This window comes from Ciconia boyciana, chromosome 2, assembly GCF_034638445.1.
Source record: "Ciconia boyciana chromosome 2, ASM3463844v1, whole genome shotgun sequence".
NCBI classification, from domain to species: Eukaryota; Metazoa; Chordata; class Aves; order Ciconiiformes; family Ciconiidae; genus Ciconia; species Ciconia boyciana.
Genome location: NC_132935.1, coordinates 26686894 through 26706514, shown reverse-complemented (window position 1 = coordinate 26706514; position 19621 = coordinate 26686894). Strand labels below are relative to the sequence as shown.

The 19621-nt window shown below is 40.6% G+C and overlaps 2 protein-coding genes across 3 annotated transcripts in view; both read right to left on the bottom strand.

Moving 5' to 3' along the window:
• Positions 1-19621, bottom strand: part of RAD54B (RAD54 homolog B) — a 68747-nt gene that overhangs the window by 31782 nt on the left and 17344 nt on the right. The window lies entirely within an intron of this gene.
• Positions 10309-17811, bottom strand: FSBP (fibrinogen silencer binding protein). The gene is made up of 2 exons (XM_072852203.1): positions 16452-17811; positions 10309-12141 (listed from the first exon to the last, which is right to left on the bottom strand). Exons 1-2 carry the CDS (start codon positions 16820-16822, stop codon positions 11616-11618), a joined length of 897 nt encoding a protein of 298 aa, XP_072708304.1. The 5' UTR covers positions 16823-17811; the 3' UTR covers positions 10309-11615.

Below are 19621 nucleotides of genomic sequence, written 5' to 3'. Positions count from 1 at the left end.
AAGAGTAGGAAGACAACAGATTATTTTAGGATAAGGATGGGGAAAATAACTGGGGCAGACTGGGACTGGAGTCCAGTATAAGAGTCAAGCAGCAGAGAGAGAGTTGGGATTTTCTGAGTAGGAATGGTGTCAAGAAAAACTTACTGCCCCTCATCCCTGTCCCTTAAAATTCAAGGTTCACTAAAAAACACAGGGCTGGAAGCCATCAAGGGAAATCAAGGGAAGACTTGGGAGGAAGAAATGAGAACAGGAGCTGATTAGTAAGTGACAGGGAAAATGAAGTGAAAAGTGACAGTGGAAGAAACCAGCTAAGGACAACATGGCATTGCAACGTAAAAGATGTCAAGCAGGTGAGCCCAGAAGGGCACTTGGAGCAACCCAACCTCCTGGTAAACAGGGCCCACTCCTCTTCCCCCATCCTTCTAGTTTGACTTTTTCCCTAATTCAAATTTTAAGACTACCAAGGTAGCCTTAAAGGTAGTCGACATAAAACTACTATAATTGTTATGCTGTTCCATATAATTTTACAGAACGGGATTCAGGAGCTGCTCTCCATGTGGGTAGGGCTAGGGGAGGAGAGCAAGGGGAGATTTAGGTGCAACATAAGAGATGGAGGCAATTAAGCTTTTGAACATGATCCATTTGACCGATCGTACCCTGCGAGCAAACCCAAACCAATTCTGAGTTTAGGACTGGTGGAGGACCCAGAATTGGGCAAAAAATTTCTAGCGGACAAGTTGGTGAAGGCCAAGCAGGAGCTAAAGCTTGTATCATCGTATCATTTTCCCCCAAGTCCCTTTGGTACTTTCTGCTCTTCAACCTGAGAAATTTTCAGTCTTTCAGTTTCTTCGCTGTAAGCAAACACATGCAAAACTCACTGGGCAAAACATTGCATGTCACTATATTAATGGTCTACATGGAATTCAGTGACCTCCTAATGCAGTCATTCACTTTATTATCCCAAAGGGTAAAGACAAGAGTTTCAACCTTGCCTGTCTTACATAGATGAAAACATCAAATTATATGGAATAATCTGTTTAGAAATGTTAATTTGCTCTAAAAGCCAAAAGATTAACATCTACAACCCTGTGGTACAAAACTACATCAGACCCCCACCCCCTCCCCCAAACCCCAGCTTCCACTAAGTGAATAGTTTTAAGGTTGTGAAGTCAAGCAAAGTTTGGAGATGTCGAAAATAAGACTGTTCCAGTGACCTCATCTGCCCCATTGTGCGTATGCATTAATGATAAAGTCTTTACAGAAAACATGCTGCACTACATTGCTGCGGGACATCTTACTCATTCAGTGCAGAGAACTGAACTGCTCAGCAGCGGCAGGAAAAAAGAGGCTGCTGCTGCCTACGCAATCCCTCAGCTGCCTTGTTGCAAACTGCAAAAGGTGTGTGAAGAAGGAGGCCGAGACTCCAAGGACAGAAAGTCCACTCTTGTGGTTAGATAAGCTGAATAGTGCCTTAGAGAACTGGATTTTACTTGCATGTCTTCTAGAGTTCCTCTGTGGTATAAGGAAAGTCATTTAATGCCAACTTTTCAGCAGTAAATATTTGTCTGAGCATCTGACTTGTGATTCAGTCCCATTTGCAGTAATAGTGAACACTCACAAGTGCAAATGGAAGCTGTGGTTTGGAAAGATTAACTGTACAGTATACTAAAACACTGAGATAATGCACTCCTAGCTGATTCAGTCTGCACCTTCAGTAATAACGGGGCTTTTTGTTTTTATTCTCTCTGTGCCTCAAATCCTGCATTATCTCCCAGAAAGTGGAGATTATACCAACCTCTTATCTCACAAGGATGTTGTGAAACATAATTACATCTGTGAAGCACTCGGATACGATCATGACGGCACCAGAAAAAAAAAATTAGCTAATTAATTCCAAATAGTTTGAATAGTGTGCTGAAAACAAGGCATAAGTCTATAACTGAACAAAGAGGTGGAAAGAAAATACCGAATAGTGGCTCACGAAGCGGACCCAGTCCATCCCATGAACTGAAATTGGCAAGGAAGCCTACAGAAATATAATCCATAATCAAGTAATTATTAGCTATACCCAACAGCATGAGAAGGCTGGATTCAGGTTGTGTGTATTTGCAAGTTTTTGGGTACTTGAGTTTGTAACCTTAATTTTATTTTCAAATAGGAACCTTCTATATACAATAATGGGGATCGTAAATGTACTTAATTTGAACAAGTAGGAACAACCCTCTCATCACCGTTTAATGAAACATTTACCTCTTAAGGGTATCAACTGCAGAGAAGGGACAATGGAGAGCATATACTTTCAAAATTATAGCTCCGTGGTAGAAAACTATTCTTCCTAAACCTCTCAACTGTCTAAAAATCCAACTGACTCCAGCTTCCACTGTAAAAATTTAATGAACTAAGCTGAAAGCTTCTGTCAAGTCCACAGAAATAGATGTGCAAGTCCTATTATCAAAGGAAAAAGCAGCATCATTGAGAATTCTGAAAGGCTGCAGGCATCATTCGGTACAGTGAGCCAGATCAGCTCGGTAAAACATTGGATCCAGTCAAATGCCATCCAAGTTGACTGTTCACTAAACTTCTTAATGTTGCCATCCACCCCAAAAGTTGTTTTGATTGTCAAGTAAAGGCTCTTTTACTTCAAAAAATAAATGCAAAAGTAATCTCAGAAAGCAACATCTGTACTTGGGTTCTGTAATTATTGAATGTTATTGCAAGGAATTATAGTCTAAATGGGATATAAGTGGAAAAAATCCAAATATTTAAATTACAAGAAAATCCAAATCACTAAGAAATAGTTATTAGACTATTACACAATCACAGGCTAATTGTAGCTATCTCAAAAAGCAGTCAATTTTTGAAGCAGCTTCCAGAGATGTAAGTATGCATCCTTTTGTGTTTAAATGTTAAGGGAAGGTACACAGCTAAATCCATATGTGGTACTTTGAAAATATACAGTTTGGCATTCTCTTAAGCATTTGCTATTACTTCTACTGTTTTTATTAAAAATAAAACTATATTTCTGTGCTGTACAAAATCTCTGTTCCTGAAATGCAAAGACTTTTAGATCTGTAACAAAAAGCAAGCAGGCAGAAAGGGATTTATTAAGATTACATATCCTTCGTATTAACATCTGTTTTAGCACATATTGGAAAGAAAAACATTTTTAATGTACTGTTTATGTTTGTTAATGGCCATCTTTGATTTCCCTGGATTATAATAAAGAGTCCTTAAAATAAAAATAATCAATAAAACTTATGCCCACTGTCATAAGTATGAAACACAATACATTCCTATCCTAAATTATTTAAACAGGACTGTTTAAAATTTATGACATTACCCTGGAAAGAGGAACACAAAGGATGAGTCATATTTTTGAGAATTTTCATGTGTTATGCAGCAATGATTACTTGCAGAGTGGCTGATGAAATATTTGGAAAGGGAAAGAGTAATCTTTCCAAATCAAATTACATAACTTTGATGTACATAAATGTAATCCATTCAGTAGTCCAAGCAGAGAAGTAATATTTATGGCCCAAGCACAAAAATCTAGAGCTCTAGTTGTAATTCTTACTAGGAAAGCAAAACTGGAACAGGGAAGATGAGGGAGGAGGGAAGAGGAGAAATTCATCCTCGTGGAGGTAAGCGATGCTTACAATGCTGCCTTTGCTGGTTCTGGATGTAAGAAAATTGAATACAACTTAAATTGCATAGAAATTCCAATGCAAATTAATAATGATTCTATGCAGGGAGCTGTAAATTCAGGATGCCTTTAACAGAGTCTACTTTGTGTCCACCCTGCCTATTTTTGGTCCTGAGCTGACCACTTATATAAGGAAACGCTAGAAGACATGGAGATGTGGCAGCTTTCAATCAGCAGACTGGGTCCACTTGCTATTCCCAAGGGACTGCTTTGACCCCTTGATGTCGCTTGAAAGCCTCTGCAGCATGCACAGCTCTTCTTATCAACTTACCGTATGCATATCTCACTGGGTATCTATGTGTGTGTGTGTATGTACATATGTACGTGTGCATACACATCAGAGAAGGATGAGATTTTAAAAAAGATCAAATTTATCTCTACTATATTTCATCTGAAAACAATCTTTACAGATGCCCGCTATATCTTCAGAGCTAAAGTATCTGAAACTCTCAAAATATATTTAACTTCTGGACTGTTGAAAAACATCTTTGGTACCATCTTGGAAGTTGACTTAGGAATCATGTATTTTCAAAACTCAACTACAGCAAATTAGCACATACAGCTATATAACAAAACCTCTTCAGAAAGGAACAAATTTTATCTAGCAGAAATAATTATAACAAACAAGAATGGCTAAATTCCCTAAGCAAGCTTAATTCAGCCCTCACCTGTGCACACACTATGCAGTACTCTGAACCAGAGCTACAAGCCATATTTTCCAGGCTATTGCTGGTCTTGGTCTGCAGAAGAGCTGGGACACTGCCTATCCAGCTGTATAGTCCAAGAACTTTGAAATCCTTACTGCCCTGAAAGAAGGGCAGTTATGCTCGAGGACACATTTCTTGCTTTCATTCAAGGTGTTCACAGCTGAGAAATCGCTGTTCTCCTCTCAACAGTGCAACGTGCCCAGGTTGGACAGACTCTCCTAAGAATTCAGTTATGGACTATATCTAAGTATAACAAACTTGTACTGAAAATGACCAAATTTTATGTTTGCCAATGACTTATGAATTAGACCAACTTGAGTAAGGTTTTATAGGAATGGCCAAAGACCAGCTTGGTGCCAAATTTCGAGTACTTTTTCAAAAACACAGAGAAACTAGAACACTACAAAGGGATGATCATAAAAATTCAATACATCCAAACCAGCATATTGTCCCCTCAATCTAGTTCACAGAAAAAAGCTGAGCTACTTCAAAAAGACATAAACAAACACAAATACATCTAGAACACACACATTATAGCCTCAGAGGAGGTAACCCAACATAAAGTGGTTGGGCCAAACTGATAGTTGATGTCACCTGGAAGTCCATCACAATGTACAACCTACTGCCAAAGCTTCCTTACAATGCAAATCAATGCAAACATCAGCTGGGTGAAACAGGTTTCACCTCGTGAACAGAGTTTACAGGTAAAAAACCAATGGTTTTTGGCTTACACATGCACCCCTAAGTGAATGTCACATTACAACAGAGAATGTATCAACAGTAATAGTAACGTCATACATACCCGGTTTAACTTCTGTATTTCTGGTACATTCCACACAAACATTTCTAGATTTCACAGAATGGTATTCTTAACAGTATCAACAAGTGAGCGAAGTAAAATTTACCTGCAAACTGCTGCAGAGTTATGATAAATTAATTTCTTTCACATGACATCTTCAGTGATTAATAATAGATACGACTGGAGACTACTGCAAGAGATTTTATCTGATACAATAGAGGAAACAAATAACATTGTAGCAACTAACCACAGGCAGTCCAAAATCTCTCCTCCCCATCCCCAAACTAGATAAACATTTGGTCCCATTGTTTCACTGATAATTTACAGAAAAAAAAACCCCCAGTAATTTATAAATTGATTTATTATAAGCATGCAGTAAGTTCTGAGCTTTAAAAACAGACATTTTTGAGAAAGCATTAGCAATATAGACAAGGATCATACAAAGACATACCAAGTAAGCAAATGGCGGCACACAGAATACTGTAAACAAAATGACTGAGCATTAACCAAACTGGGTCCTGACATCAACTGAGTATGGAGGGGCACCATAATCCAGAGGAATGATATTTTAGCTGACATTTATGTTAAATTATGCTAATTCTTGTGATTATACTAACTATAGATGAAAATCGAGAGCCAACAGGAAATGGCCAGGAAACAATGATTCATTTGTTTTTAAATTCTGTTTGCATACATAAAATACAAAACATTAAGTAGGATTTTTCAAGTCTGCAGTTTTGCTAAACAGCAAATAGAAGTCATAAATCACGTGGAGTAACTGCTGATTAAGTATTCAATGAAAATTATATGATATTCTTCTTGTGCAAATAATACAGAGTCAAACAAGGTGTTATGTTCACTCAGAGATGTTTGGATACATAAACAAATCGTTCTGTGTAATCACTAGGATAAAATAGTGTGAAATCCCATAGCACAGAAGAAAGACAAGGACAGTGGGGAACGCGAATGCCTGCAGACAGCTGAGGTTTCCTTGGGTTCTCTAACCCTTATCCACCTTGCTCTTACACATGAATCACAAGCGAGGTTTTCAACTACTTTAGCACTGAACAACTGTAGGTTTCACAAGAAAGAATTCACAGAGACTAATTTTGTTAGCTAGTCTTCAATAAAACTTCAGGAAATTGTATCTTTATTATGGAGGAAACTCTGCCCAGATTAACTGGATGCCATTTAAGAGCAACCAGCGCTACACAGGCAACTTGGCCAACATCAAGGTGAACACTTCCATTTTTAGCAGAGAAAAAACACAGAAACATGGGTCATAGAATGACTGAAATCTCGTCATGTGTAACACACCCAGCTAACAGACTATTATTTTAACTACCGTGAACAGCACGGTTTTTTCTTTGTTTTTTTTTTAATCTAAGACAATGAGATTTTTCAAATGATTTAAGACCTGGACATTTAAAAACAGAATAAAAGCATGACTTGTTAGGAATACACACTGAGAAGCTACATTTCATGTATTTTAAAACCTTGGAAAATGCTAAAAGGCATTCTTTTTGAAGGCTTCTCTTTATTTTCATGTGCAAAATAGAACAATAATCAGCATGCTAGGAAAACAACACTTTATCATCTTCATGAGTAACCTTTTTATGATTTTACCAAAGTTAAAGTTTATATGGAACCATCCTAAAGCACTTTAAAATAAGATACAAGAAATTTCAAAAGACAGCTTAGCCAGCCAGCCTGAGTACCACAATTCCCCATTTGCTCATCCCACTTAGAAACAACTCTCTCATAATTAATGGCATTGCCTATTGGAAATCCAGTGGGCACAAAGTCTGCCCAAAGAAGATCATATGCAAGCTCTAGTCTATGCATTTCCATTGCATGGGGGAGAAAAATCCCAAACCAGAAAACATGCAGAAATATAAATGAAATAAAGGAATTGAAGCTAGTGAGGTGGAAGATGTTAGAAAACAGTAGTATGACAAGCAAGATTAGCTATAAGTAATCTCTCCTGATCTTGGAGTACATCTCTTTCCTACCATTTTTACCTGATAAGAATTCTAAGGCAAGCACATCAACCAAGATGATTCCACAGGAGTCGAAAGCTTACGGGGGGAAGCGGGGAGGGACAAAAAAAGCAAGATAATTAGGGAGCAGCCGACAAAATTATGGACTGATCATTAGACAATTACTCAGATAGATGAAGTAACACAAGATGCTATCACAATTATCACAAAGGTATCACAGTTACAATTTTTTACTCTAATCTTAAACATAAGTCCATTACATATTGGGAATTAAATTACTCCTGGAGCCTGTTTATTTCAGTTATCTTAGTAGAAGGACATGAACATATGGTAGAAATTTGTCCTTGCCTAAAATTACTCTGCTTGTACTATGTACATTATAAACATCCAGACAGGGAATGGCACTGCCAGATGTAGTGAAGGGAGTAAGAAGATAAGAATGGGGGTGAAGGAGGGAAAGGCTTCCTACCACCCCTTTCACATATGCTAACAAAGTATCATTTGCTGGAACAGTAAAAATTCATAGCACTTCAAGGTCCAGAAGGACTAGCCACAGCTGTGGTGCATGTACCCACATTAGGAATACATGGAAAAAAAACAGGAACAGGCACTGAGAAGTGAGAAGTCTGACTCAGACAGATAACCTGATACTGTAAAGCAGATGTGGGCTGAGAAAGAAATGCAGATCCACCAGCATGGAGAGGTGTAATATATAGTCAGCACCATATTGCACTGACAGAGCAACATGTCACTAAAGGAGGAAACATTTCTGTAGTGAAAGGAGATAAATGTCATGTCACTGGTATAGAAACAAGCGAGCTACACAGGGACTCAAGAGATTTCTCCCCCCACCCCAAGCTCCCCCCAAAACCAAAAGAAACACAACCGAGAACAAAGGAAATGAGAAGCATGAGATCTCTGAACTAGAGGTGCTGCCTGCAGATAAGAATGAAAGGCCTTCCACTAAGAAATGAGACAAAGACAGAACAACCAAACACAGGAGAACACTGATTATAGGGAGACAGTGCTGACCAGGCTGGTATATTTTATTATTTCTTTACTCATTTGCATCCTTCCCCTTCCAATATCAAGAATACAAGGGGGACTTTGCTCTACTCAGAGTTCTATTTTTCCATCTACTTTGTCTTTCAGTTCAGAAAGGACTGCAAGCTTTCAAAGACTGGAAATTCCTCTGGTTCTACTCCTCGAAATAAAAATACCATGCCAATAGAAACCCTGGAGGTCACCTCTTCATCTAGCTCAAGGAGAATGAAGAATTCAACAGAAAATATTCTAAAGTCTCTAGAGCCTTTTGGTGGCCAACATAAGAGTAGCTATAATTCAAAACCACTGCAAGATGATGAGGCCTATGGGAATTATTTTCTGAACTATTAAAAACTTGTTGATTTGCATAATACGTAAGGAGAGAAACAACCAAGTAGAAATTAATTCCTTTCCACTGGAAACCAGAATTCCAATTTTCAACTGAAAGGATAAGATCAGGCATTTCCAAATTTGGACAAGTGCAGAGAATTTAGTGCTGTTTCCCATTTCTGAGAAGCCACATTTCAGATGGCAAAGCAGAACAAATAAAATCCTTACTTATTTATTAAAGCCAATATTTTGACTGTTGTAAACTCAGGGAAGTACGTGTCTCACTGAAGTGTTTCCAGCTATACAAAAACAGATCAATGTCCTTGAACTGAAAAATACAGCATAAAGCCAAGGACTTTACAGAAACAGAGGCCACTTATTCAGGCATCATCATTTTCAGCGCACACAAAAATTCCCAACAGAACAAATGCTTACAGTGCTCTCTTCTCTAGAGAACAACTGGAAGAGGAATAGTATTGGGGAACTCCACATTGACAACATCTGTTTTCACTGTCTGTATTTTTCCTCAGTTTGTAAACGGAAGACTTGCTTCCTCTACTCTTTCCACTTGTAACCTGTTAAAGTTATCCTGGGCACCGACAGTCAAGATTATTTCTCTCATATCACTATCATAAAATTTTAACTACAATTCTTTAAGCTCCACTAGCCCCTCAATTAAACTTACATGCTTCCAGCCTTCAGTTTTTAATAAGCATTTATCCCTGTGGCTACAAAGGTAACCTGATTCACTCAGAAGGCCGACAAGAAGGTGTAGAGATCTCTATATAGAATCATAGAATCATTAAGGTTGGAAAAGACCTCTAGGATCATCTAGTCCAACCATCAGCCCAAGGTGCGAGGCTTACCTCATTCAGAGGCTGCTGATGCAGACCAGTGCCCCATGCTCGCATGCTGAGGTTCTGTGGGAATGGAGAAAGCAGCAAATTTGGGAAAACAGTGGTGACAGGAGTGACAGTTACAAGCAGCCGCAGGAAGAAATATTCTCCTTCCTATTGCTTTTGTTCTTTCTGTCGTTGGGGCCCTCTGAGATGGGAGGCACAGGAGGAATTACATCTCCTTTGTTCTCTCTTTTTCCTTGATGCTGTGTTTCATTTCCTTTTCTTGTGCTAAAGGTTGGAGGAAGGAGAAAGTATTGTTACAGGGAATAAGGAGCCAGAGGTCTAAGGCGGTTGTGGATCCATTCATAACAGGCAGGAGACTAAAAATTATGAAGAAATGAATCATAGAATGGTTTGGGTTGGAAGGGACTTTAAAGATCATGTAGTTCCAACCCCCCTGCCATGGTCAGGGATGCCTTCCACTAGATCAGGTTGCTCAAAGCCCCATCCAACCTGGCCTTGAACGGTTCCAGGGATGGGGCATCCACAGCTTCTCTGGGCAACCTGTTCCAGTGCCTCACCATCCTCACAGTGAAGAATTTCTTCCTTATATCTAATCTAAATCTACCCTCTCTCAGTTTAAAGCCATTACTTCTTGTCCTATCGCTACATGCCCTTGTAAAAAGTCCCCTTCCAGCTTTCTTGTAGGCCCCCTTCAGGCACTGGAAGGCTGCTATAAGGTCTCCCCGCAGCCTTCTCTTCTCCAGGCTGAACAACCCCAACTTTCTCAGCTTGTCTTCATAGGAGAGGTGCTCCAGCCCTCTGATCATCTTCGTGGCCCTCCTCTGGACTTGCTCCAACAGGTCCATGTCCTTCTTATGTTGGGGGCCCCAGAGCCGAATGCAGTACTCCAGGTGGGGTCTCACGAGAGTGCAGTAGAGGGGGAGAATCACCTCCCTTGACCTGCTGGTCACTTTTCTTTTGATGCAGCCCAGGATACAGTTGGCTTTCTGGGCTGCGAGCACACATTGCCAGGTCATGTTGAGCTTCTCATCAACCAATACCAAGTCCTTCTCCTCAGGGCTGCTCTCAATAATAATCTGGGACTTATGCTTTCCAGGTATTTTTCTTCCAGTTATGAACGTTGATCGTAACTGCAGAGGAAATGGCTACTACTAGGACAGACAGAAGAATCAATTTCTTTTTCATTTTGGGCATTTTATTTGAAACTAATCGAAAGACCAGAACAGCAGCATTTATAAAAGGTACCCAGAATAACAAAGAATCTTCTGTTGATTTCAAGTCACATGTTACTCACATACAGAAACTATTTCATTTCAGTAGCTTATAGTCATAGTGATATCGATCAAAGGCACCTGCAACTGTCTTGGTTGCACATGCACTGTAGTAATTATGCATGCAAATGAGGAAATTAGACATTTTTGTGGTTTATCACCAGTATAATTACTATAACTGAATATACAATCATGGTAACTGTACACACAAATTACACATGCATGCAGTTTTAAAAACCAAGCGTTGCATTCATTGTCTCTATTTTGATAACGTCCTATGGAAACACTCCTCCACTGGAAACAATAAAAAGTATTAACTTTTTAAAAGATGTACATTTATTCAACTGTCTACTTACTGAACATTAAAAAAATATAACAATCCAGTAATTTTGTTTTCCAAGCTGAGATATCAGCAAAATCTCACCACTGTCATAAGATTTACCAACTGGAAAAGAATAAGACATTTAAACATAGCCTCTTATTCCTCCTTTTTATATGTATTTATTAACGTGTAACTTCAATAAGATATTAAAGGATAGGTAATTATTTGAAAAAATAATGCATATGATCAAAATTTTTTCAAAGAGCTGAGCTAAATTTCCATTAGCTCATCACAACTCTATTAGAGATAAGTGGAAATATTTTTAAAGTTTGGATTTTTATCAACTTAAACACTTAAATATAGAGGATTTGATTATACTGCAGACCAGAAGAGTTGGTGCATTCAAACCCATACAAGGTATTTTTCTAAGGTACATAAACAACAACATGGGAAATATGCTTTCATCTCTCAAGCCCAGATTTTGATCCATCCATATTAACATAAGGAACAATTTTGCTAGGGCAAAAGCATTTATTATTAAGTATTTCAAAGAATATGACAGAAGTAATAAAATATTTAGATATTGCTGTATTCCGGCAGATCACGGCGTAGTCGTATTGCCTTCAGCTTCTCTACTTTGATTTTTGTTCGCAACAGTTCTTCTTCCAGTTGCTGCTTTCTTTTCAAACCATCCCTTTTTTCTTGGACATAAAGACCAATTTTTCTTTGATTTTCTAATATTATTTGATGCTCTTCTTTCAGCATTTGTAACATCTGTGGGTCATATCCACACATTGGTCTAAAGCGTTCTCCAACCTCAAGCCTAAAAAAATCATCTCTTCTTGGTACAGGAGAGGGAGACATCATCACTCTCATATCAACTGAAGATACTGATGTTGAAGGAGACCTTTCCATGATATGCACCAGCTGGTGTTCTTCCTCTTGTTCTAAGTTCTCATTTTGCTGTGAGTCTATAATCAATGAAGGAGGAGGTTTGACATCCTCTTCCGATTGCAACTCCATCATGACTGTCGCGGGATGGTGATCCAACATTGCCTGTGGTGAACTGGTACCAGCAATTGTTTCTTTATCGATACTAGCACTAGAACACACAAAATCATATTTAAATAATCCATTAAAAACTATTTTTAAAGGCGTAGCTGTAAGTAACCAAAGCTTCATTTGAAATAGTACTCCGCTATCTATGCCTGGGACTCTACTTCATTACATGAGCACCACCTGCACCCCTCCTTCTTTCCACCACACATATACAGCCCTATCTTATTCAGATTCTATCGCCATAAAGGCAGTACAGCCGACGGAGAACTATCCTGGTAGGCCCTTCTGACACTGGAGAAGCAAGAAGTGCTATTAGTGACAAATGAGAAGAAAAACAAAGCAGCAGCAAGCAATGCAAGTGACAGAGGAAAGAGTTTATATATTATATAATGTGATTTTAAAAGGGCATAAATTTAGATTGAGCAGACTGTGGCACAAACATCTCCATCGCCCAAACTTATTCATCTCCTCCTGTTCTAATGTGTTCCCTGTTTCTGATTCATGCACCCAAGTTGTTCTTTTTTTTTTTTGTTTGTTTTTTTTTTTTAATGTAAAACAATCACTGAATAGAATTCTATTACACAACGAGCCTTGGGAGAAGAAACCAGAGCCCAAATGATGACCCTGCCAGTAGGTTAGGGAATCAAGCTAATCCTTGCTCCTTCTCTTTGAATTGGTAATCTCTATTTTTCTGAAGCTTCAAGAGAAGACACAGAAATGTTTCATTAAGAACAGCCCATAGTTCTGTGCATTTCTTTTCGAAAGTACAACGCCCACTTGACTCATCTGTCTTTGTGTAAACCGCTGAGTCAGCAGCACCTCAAATCATGATTTGACATTACATTGGCTTTGATGATAATAATGGCTCAAGCTGTTCCTGCCTACTTCTCCACCATCGGTTGTGTTTGAAACCCTACACTTCTGCACATCACTCCTTTATTCAGGTAATGTTTTTTAAGCCAGATCAGCTTCTTGATCTATTTTACAGTACAGATCTACAAAGAATACTTTCAGCATGACTGGGAAGGCAATACAGTGTAACATGGGAAAAGCAATATATTAACCTGGTACGGATACCGAAGAGAGCACATCATCATGGCCATGACTGTCTAAAACAGAGCCTGTAACTGGTGGTTGCAGATAGGAGACATTCCCCAAACCTTGAAGAACTGAGCTGCTGCTAGCAGCTACAGGCAGCAGGTGGATCCATGATTAACATAACATTCGTCAATGCTCCCCAACCCTGGAGGATCTGAGTTGCTGTCTATTAAACTGGGGGGTGGGAGGTGTTTATTTACACATTTTAAACTCCTTGTGAGCCCTACAATCCACAAATTGAGAAACACTATCTGATTATTAAAACACTGTCCTGGTTAGCAGTAGATGTGGGTTCAAATTCCCAGAAGCAAAGGAGAAATTTAATTTGTACCTCCTACTTCTCATGTAAATGCACCAACTCCTTAATCAAAAGGTGGCATGATCATCACTTCTGCATCTCGGTCTTCAAAACTCTCGGTTTAAAAGAAATAAGCAGTCATGGTTGCAGTTTCCAAAGGATCCTGATCTAGATTGCCATTCATTAACATGAAAGTGCAATTTCTAAAATAAAATCATGAAAGCTTCTCCATACTCAATTATAAAAATGTTACATAGGCTCACAGCAATATATTTTCCAAAAATTAATCCTGTCAACCACCCAAACTATTCTAACTAAAGATTAAAAAAACAAACATCATCCCCCCCCCCCCTCCCCAAAAAAGTCCATCTGAAGCAGGTATTGAAAATAGACCTTTCATTTATTCCCCGAAGAAAATGCCAGGATAATCTTAATTCTATCGACTGTTACCCGAGCTGCCTATAGAGTATCAACTATATCACCTCACTCCCTCCTCCTCATGCCACAAAGCTTCACCTTTTCCTATATACCTCTTTTTCACATTCCTTTTACTCCTCTCATTGAGTGTCAGAAGTATTATCCTGCACACAAATTTTCACTTGTTTTCCCCAGTGCTGACTGTAATTCTGGGCTTTCCCCTCTTCACAACCGCAGCTTCTAATACAGCTTCCCTCCTTATTTGCTGGCTCCTGGCCAGCTTCTAGCCTGAGAAAAGTGGAAACAACCAGCCAGCAGGAGAAGCAGGTCATTCTGACAAAAGGAAACAGAGAGAGCAGAAAGAGAAAGTGAGAGAGGTTAAAGAGAAGAAAGATAGGTAAGATTTAGTCTAACATAGACTAGAGCCTCCAAACAGTGAAAAACCCATCTCTTAAAGTGTAATCCACACAGAACTAGAAAATTACCAAATCTTCAAGTAACTGTGATGAGGCTTTTTTTTTTCCTTAGAGTTAGTCTCTTAAGAGGAAAACAATTAGACAGCAAAGAGAGAAAGAAGGAATTGAAAAACAAAAGAGCCGCCTGTATGGTGGTTACTAATGTTGTTTCTGACAACATGACTGACAGACAGACAAACAACAGTTACCACAATCGGGGGATGGTGTTTATAACCCTGCAGGCACCCATGATTCACCAGGTTTTGTTTAATCACAGCGAGCTAGAAATTGCTTAAAGGTGCGATTAAGAATTTGGATTCATTATAAGTTGTATTTCCGTCCTACAAAACCTAAGCCATATCTTGGTGAGTTAAAGCCCAATACAGGGTTCTGAAAATTAGGGCAAAATGCAATTCAGAGTTAAAATTAGAACTATAAAATAATTATGTATTTGAGCAGGGAAAAAAATAATTTAAATTATATTATTCCCCTTCAGCACACGGTGTATTGGCTTTTCCTAGAAACAACCATTTTGGGTAAGCAGTAATCAAGTTAATGCTCCCAGAGCCACAAGGGACTGCAAAAAAATGTTTAAATTATAGGAGACAAACTATGGAGATCATTAGCTCTTAATCATTCACGAAAAGCGTCAGTGCTTTTTATAAGCCGATCTACAAACCAAAGTTCTCACACTATTTTTTTTTTTCCTCCTTACAAAAGTTGGTAGTCAAGACACTGCAACCTTTATTAGCGCAATTAAAAGCCTTGTTTTGTTCCAGAGAATTCTTTGGAACGGTTCTTCCAGGGGCATTCACCAGGAGCAGCAGTGCAGCCCAGTTGCTTCAGACTTCTTTACGCAAAGGACCCACAACAGCATATTTTTAGAGCATCTGGCATGTTGGGGTTTAGACAATTGTTACCATTCAGTTCAACCAGTGGCACCATGAATCCAATTCAGCGTGTGTGCGCATGCCAGCTTTTCTTAGAGTGTTACGCTGCTGCACCGACTATCAGTATATCTGATTAAAATACGGAAAGTTTGCTTCCCATTAATCTGCTTGGGAAAATAAGAAAAATCAGAGCTTTCTCAAGGTTGCTGGGGAGTTATTTGACCTTTTTTTTCCCTCCTCCCTAGCTTAGTTTTTGTATCTGGATGAACCAAAACCTGACCCAGGCATTTTCTGATCCCTCAAGGACCAATACAGAACCAGCAGAGTGTTGCAAGTCAGATATGAGGGGCATTAGCCAGCTGTGGGAGAAAGCCTGTGTGCTGCCTGCCTGTATTATGTCTGGCTCAAATCTAGACAGTGTGTCTCACTTTACTGAGCAGTAAAAAAAAAACACCAAACCCTACAAAAAAAGAAAACTTCTAGTGCTGTACCTCTTAGTTTCTCTCTGTATTTAAACTACCTAACATATGATATAGAACTGCTTGGAGTTTAGACTGCAATTAGCTTTGCTCCAGTTTCAGGGAACCACCGTCAATGCAAGAAAAGTATAATTTAAAAAAACATTTGCACTCACAAAGGCACTGTGGTGTGGGGAGTCTTTCCCCCCCCCCCAAGGACTGGGATCAGTTAAAACACAACATGCAAATGTCAGAGTAAATGAGAGAAAAAAGGTGTATGAGTAAGGTTTCTTAGCTCTGTAAACTAACTTTATTAAAAAATCTTCTATAAACTGGTAATAGTTCCATATGTTGCAAAATGACTGCAGTATTACCTTAAATGGAGGAGAATAGCCATCACTTTGCCAGTGTTTGAATAATCTGCCTATTAAAAGGTAGGGGAGGGGTAGAGGTTGGAGCTACTATTTCTCTCGACTCCCTCTTAACCCTCACTTTCCAGAGTATGACAAAGACTCTGAAACAGGCTCTGAAAGAGAGCTGAAAAAATGAATGCAGTGCTAAGTCACCATAAAGCTTCCCATAAAACAAAAGCAGTATTATTTTGTCATTGTTCCCCACTTGGGGATTCTCTCTGCTAAACATTTCCCTTAGGAGCCTGAACACAAGCAAAGCGTTACAGAGCAGATAGGAGGCGCCATAATTGTCATTCAGTAACAAAATAAAAAGAATCGTCTCACCTTTGAACACCGCTCCTGTCTCTTAAACACACATTGGAAATCTGTGGAATCATCTCCACAACTTTCTTGGTTGGCTCGGAAATGCTGCTTTTACAATCTGAGTGAGTCTCCTTTTGCTGCAACAGCTCCTGTTTGGCATATTCTTTGAGCCTCTTGTACAGCGTGCGCAGGCCCTGTGCAGTACGAGGAGGGCGATCTACTCCGATGGCATTGTAGTTATCAGCTATGATATCCCAGCATTTGTTTTTTTCCACTATTACAGAATGCTTATTGGTATGTTCCTCGAGAATTTTAACGTACGGCTTCACGAGTTTTAGCAAATCGAGCTTTTCAGATAAGGTAAAATTAGAAGATCTGGCCTTCCCAACCATTGTTATCTTTGAATTAAGGAAGCCGTTTCTGAAGCCACCATGCAGTCCCTAGCTCTGCTCAGCTCTTTTTCACAAACAGAAAAAGATCAGGCTTAACTAGGCTAGTCTCATTTAGGCCCACGCCTACAAGGGAGGGTTTATTAAAATTCCTTCAGCTTAAGCTGACGCAGGTTCAGGAAATCTGCTTAAGCCAAGCCTGACCTACATAAGGCTTCAGACTGAAGAAGACGAGAAGAAACAAGCAAAATACACTTTTGTGTGAAGAGACCAGACACACGCAGGATTTAAAAACATAAAGGTTTAAAGATTAGCACGTTACCCAGCTAAAAATTACCTAATTTAGCTTGAGTAACAAGCTCTGACACATCTCCCTCGCTCTCTCACACGTATCTCAAACTGAAACCGCCTCGAGATGATTTTACATGTAACGATGTCCCCAAAAAAGCAACAATTGCTTTGTGAAACGCACCGAGCGTTACGGGGCGCGGGAGGCGCCGGGCAGCGGCGGCGGGCGAGGGCGGCGCGCGCAGAGCTCCCTGACAGAGCCCCCGGCCGCCGCCGCGCTCCCCGCGCCATTTGCATAGTGCTGGTCCTGCTGTCAATCAGGGGCGGCATCGCCTCCAGCCGGCTAGGTTACACTCGGGCGCGGGCTTCGCAGTAAAGCTGAGCTTCTCCTGCACTCGGCTACCTACACGGGGGCTTCTTAAAGCGGCCGCTGCTCTCGGCGGCCGCGCCTCCGAGGCGAGCAGGAGCAGCAGCGGAACGCCAGCGAGCGAGCCCCGCGCCCCGCCGCGCCAGCCCCGAAGCGGCTCCGCGTTGGCGCTGCGGCCGGCGGCTGTGCCCTGCGAAAACACGCCCGCCGTGTAGCGGCCGTGTCGCGGCGTGTCACCGCCCGCCGGCCCGCCGGGACTGGGAACGGCGCGAGCGAAGGCTGGGGCTGCAGGCGGTAAGGGCTACAGTCCGTCGTGACGGATTTACTGAGCGCGTTACCGCGTGTGGATGCTGGGATTTTCGTCATATCCACCAGGAAACAACCGACTCTTTAATAATACTTCCAGGCGTTCTTTCAGGATAAAAATCTGATTTTCGTTACCGAGATGTGCATGCTCTCTGCATGCATTTCTAACGTTTGCTCGAAAACGCATCTCCTTAAACCAGGTCTTCACATAGAAATGCACGCAAGGCTCAATTTCTGTGGTCCAAACTACATCAACACATCATTTGTTGCAAAAAGAGAAAAACCTGCAGATGTAAGGAAAGCTGCTCTCAAATACAAAAAGCAAAAACTAAGTTTGAAAAATGACGTACACGACTGAAAGAGTCCGGAGGGTGGAAACAAACACCGTTTGAGATAGTGGCAACAGCTTCAAGCTTAACATGTTCAGCCTTGAAAACAAGGGAGCCTGGAAGGGGGGTGAAGGAAAGAGAAATCTAATTATAGTTTGAAATACCTTAAGGCTATAAAGATCTAGGTATGAACTTGTTTGCTCTAAGGGAAAAAAAAACCAAAGCAGACACAAGCCGTATTCAAAACAAGAAATTCAAACTAAACAAAGGAAGACCTTTAACTGCTAAAAATCATTTAGCATTTAGAATAACAAGCACGTTTGGAACCATTTCTGAGACTTGGCTTGTCCATACCACCTAACGAAATTGCGACCAGTCCACTTTGCTGGAATTGCTTTCAAGCCAAGATTAAATAAAGCATTTTATAGTCTGAAGCCCATTACGCTAGAATTTGAGAAACGAAATACTCATGTGGTTAGAAGCTCTGTATGAAAACCATCACTTTTAAACACTAATCCTTCACTATTTCCCCACACTTTGCTCTTTACTAATATTAAGAGTAGAAAGCTGGTGGTTATCTTTTTTTTTTTATAAACTGATATACTTGGTTATTCTTCAGTAATTGTCAAAAACATAAAAATAAAAAAGGAATACGCCTCAGATAGTTGAGGCTGCTGGCAGTATCAGAACTGAGTCACAGGTGAGCCTACGTTGTACCCTCTGATGTTGAAGCAGTTGAGCAGCGCCCAGTCTCTGGACTTTTAGTGACAGAAAGAAGTCCGTCACCGTTAGGTTGTGTGACTGAAGGCTCCTCCCCACAGACACAAAGAGCACAGACAAACAGTGTCAGGCAGAGGAACCCCAATAAGCCAAAGGAAGGAAACTGAGCCCTCAGTCCAGCTGCTCCCAGGGCTGTCAGAAACACGAGCAGCCAGTGGGCCAGGGGCGAGACCCAGACGGAGTCCACAGAAGAGGTTCTCTCTAGATCACCCTGCAGACTGAAGGAGGGAGGTAACTGCCCACTGGGGTATGGGACTCATTATGAGATGCCAGGAAGAGTATTTTGGGATTGCAGAAGGCACAGTACAGGATATTTAGAGGAAGAACCAAATGCAAGAAAAGGGAGAGAGGAAAGTGGTTTGGGACAGAACGAGCATAGGAAAATACTGGGGGGAAAAAGGGATAAAAGGGGCCAGGTGCATGTCAACAGGTGGCTGCGCAGTATGGTTGTGCAGCCATGCCCTGCACCTGATCACTGCAGTTTGTCCTATCTTCTTGTTAAACTACACTCCTAACTATTGTCCTGGGTGAGGGGAATCGCTACTCTGCGTGCGTGACTGCGTGGATGCATACATGCCAGCAACTGGACTTGTACCACAGGTCAGAGAGGCCCGGGTGCTTGGGGTGCCAGCAAGCGGAGAGGCCGGAGCCCACGCATACTGCCTGGGTACCCACGTCAATGTGTGACCGCTGGCAAACACCAAGCTGGACTAGCCAGCAAGTTGGGTAAGA

Bases quoted from the DNA above. Each gene is read 5' to 3' on its own strand.
- FSBP (XM_072852203.1), bottom strand. From the start codon at position 16,822: ATGGTTGGGAAGGCCAGATCTTCTAATTTTACCTTATCTGAAAAGCTC. The intron at 12,142-16,451 runs GTGAGACGATTC...TGTGTGTTCTAG, and splicing joins GACAGGAGCGGTGTTCAAAG to TGCTAGTATCGATAAAGAAA.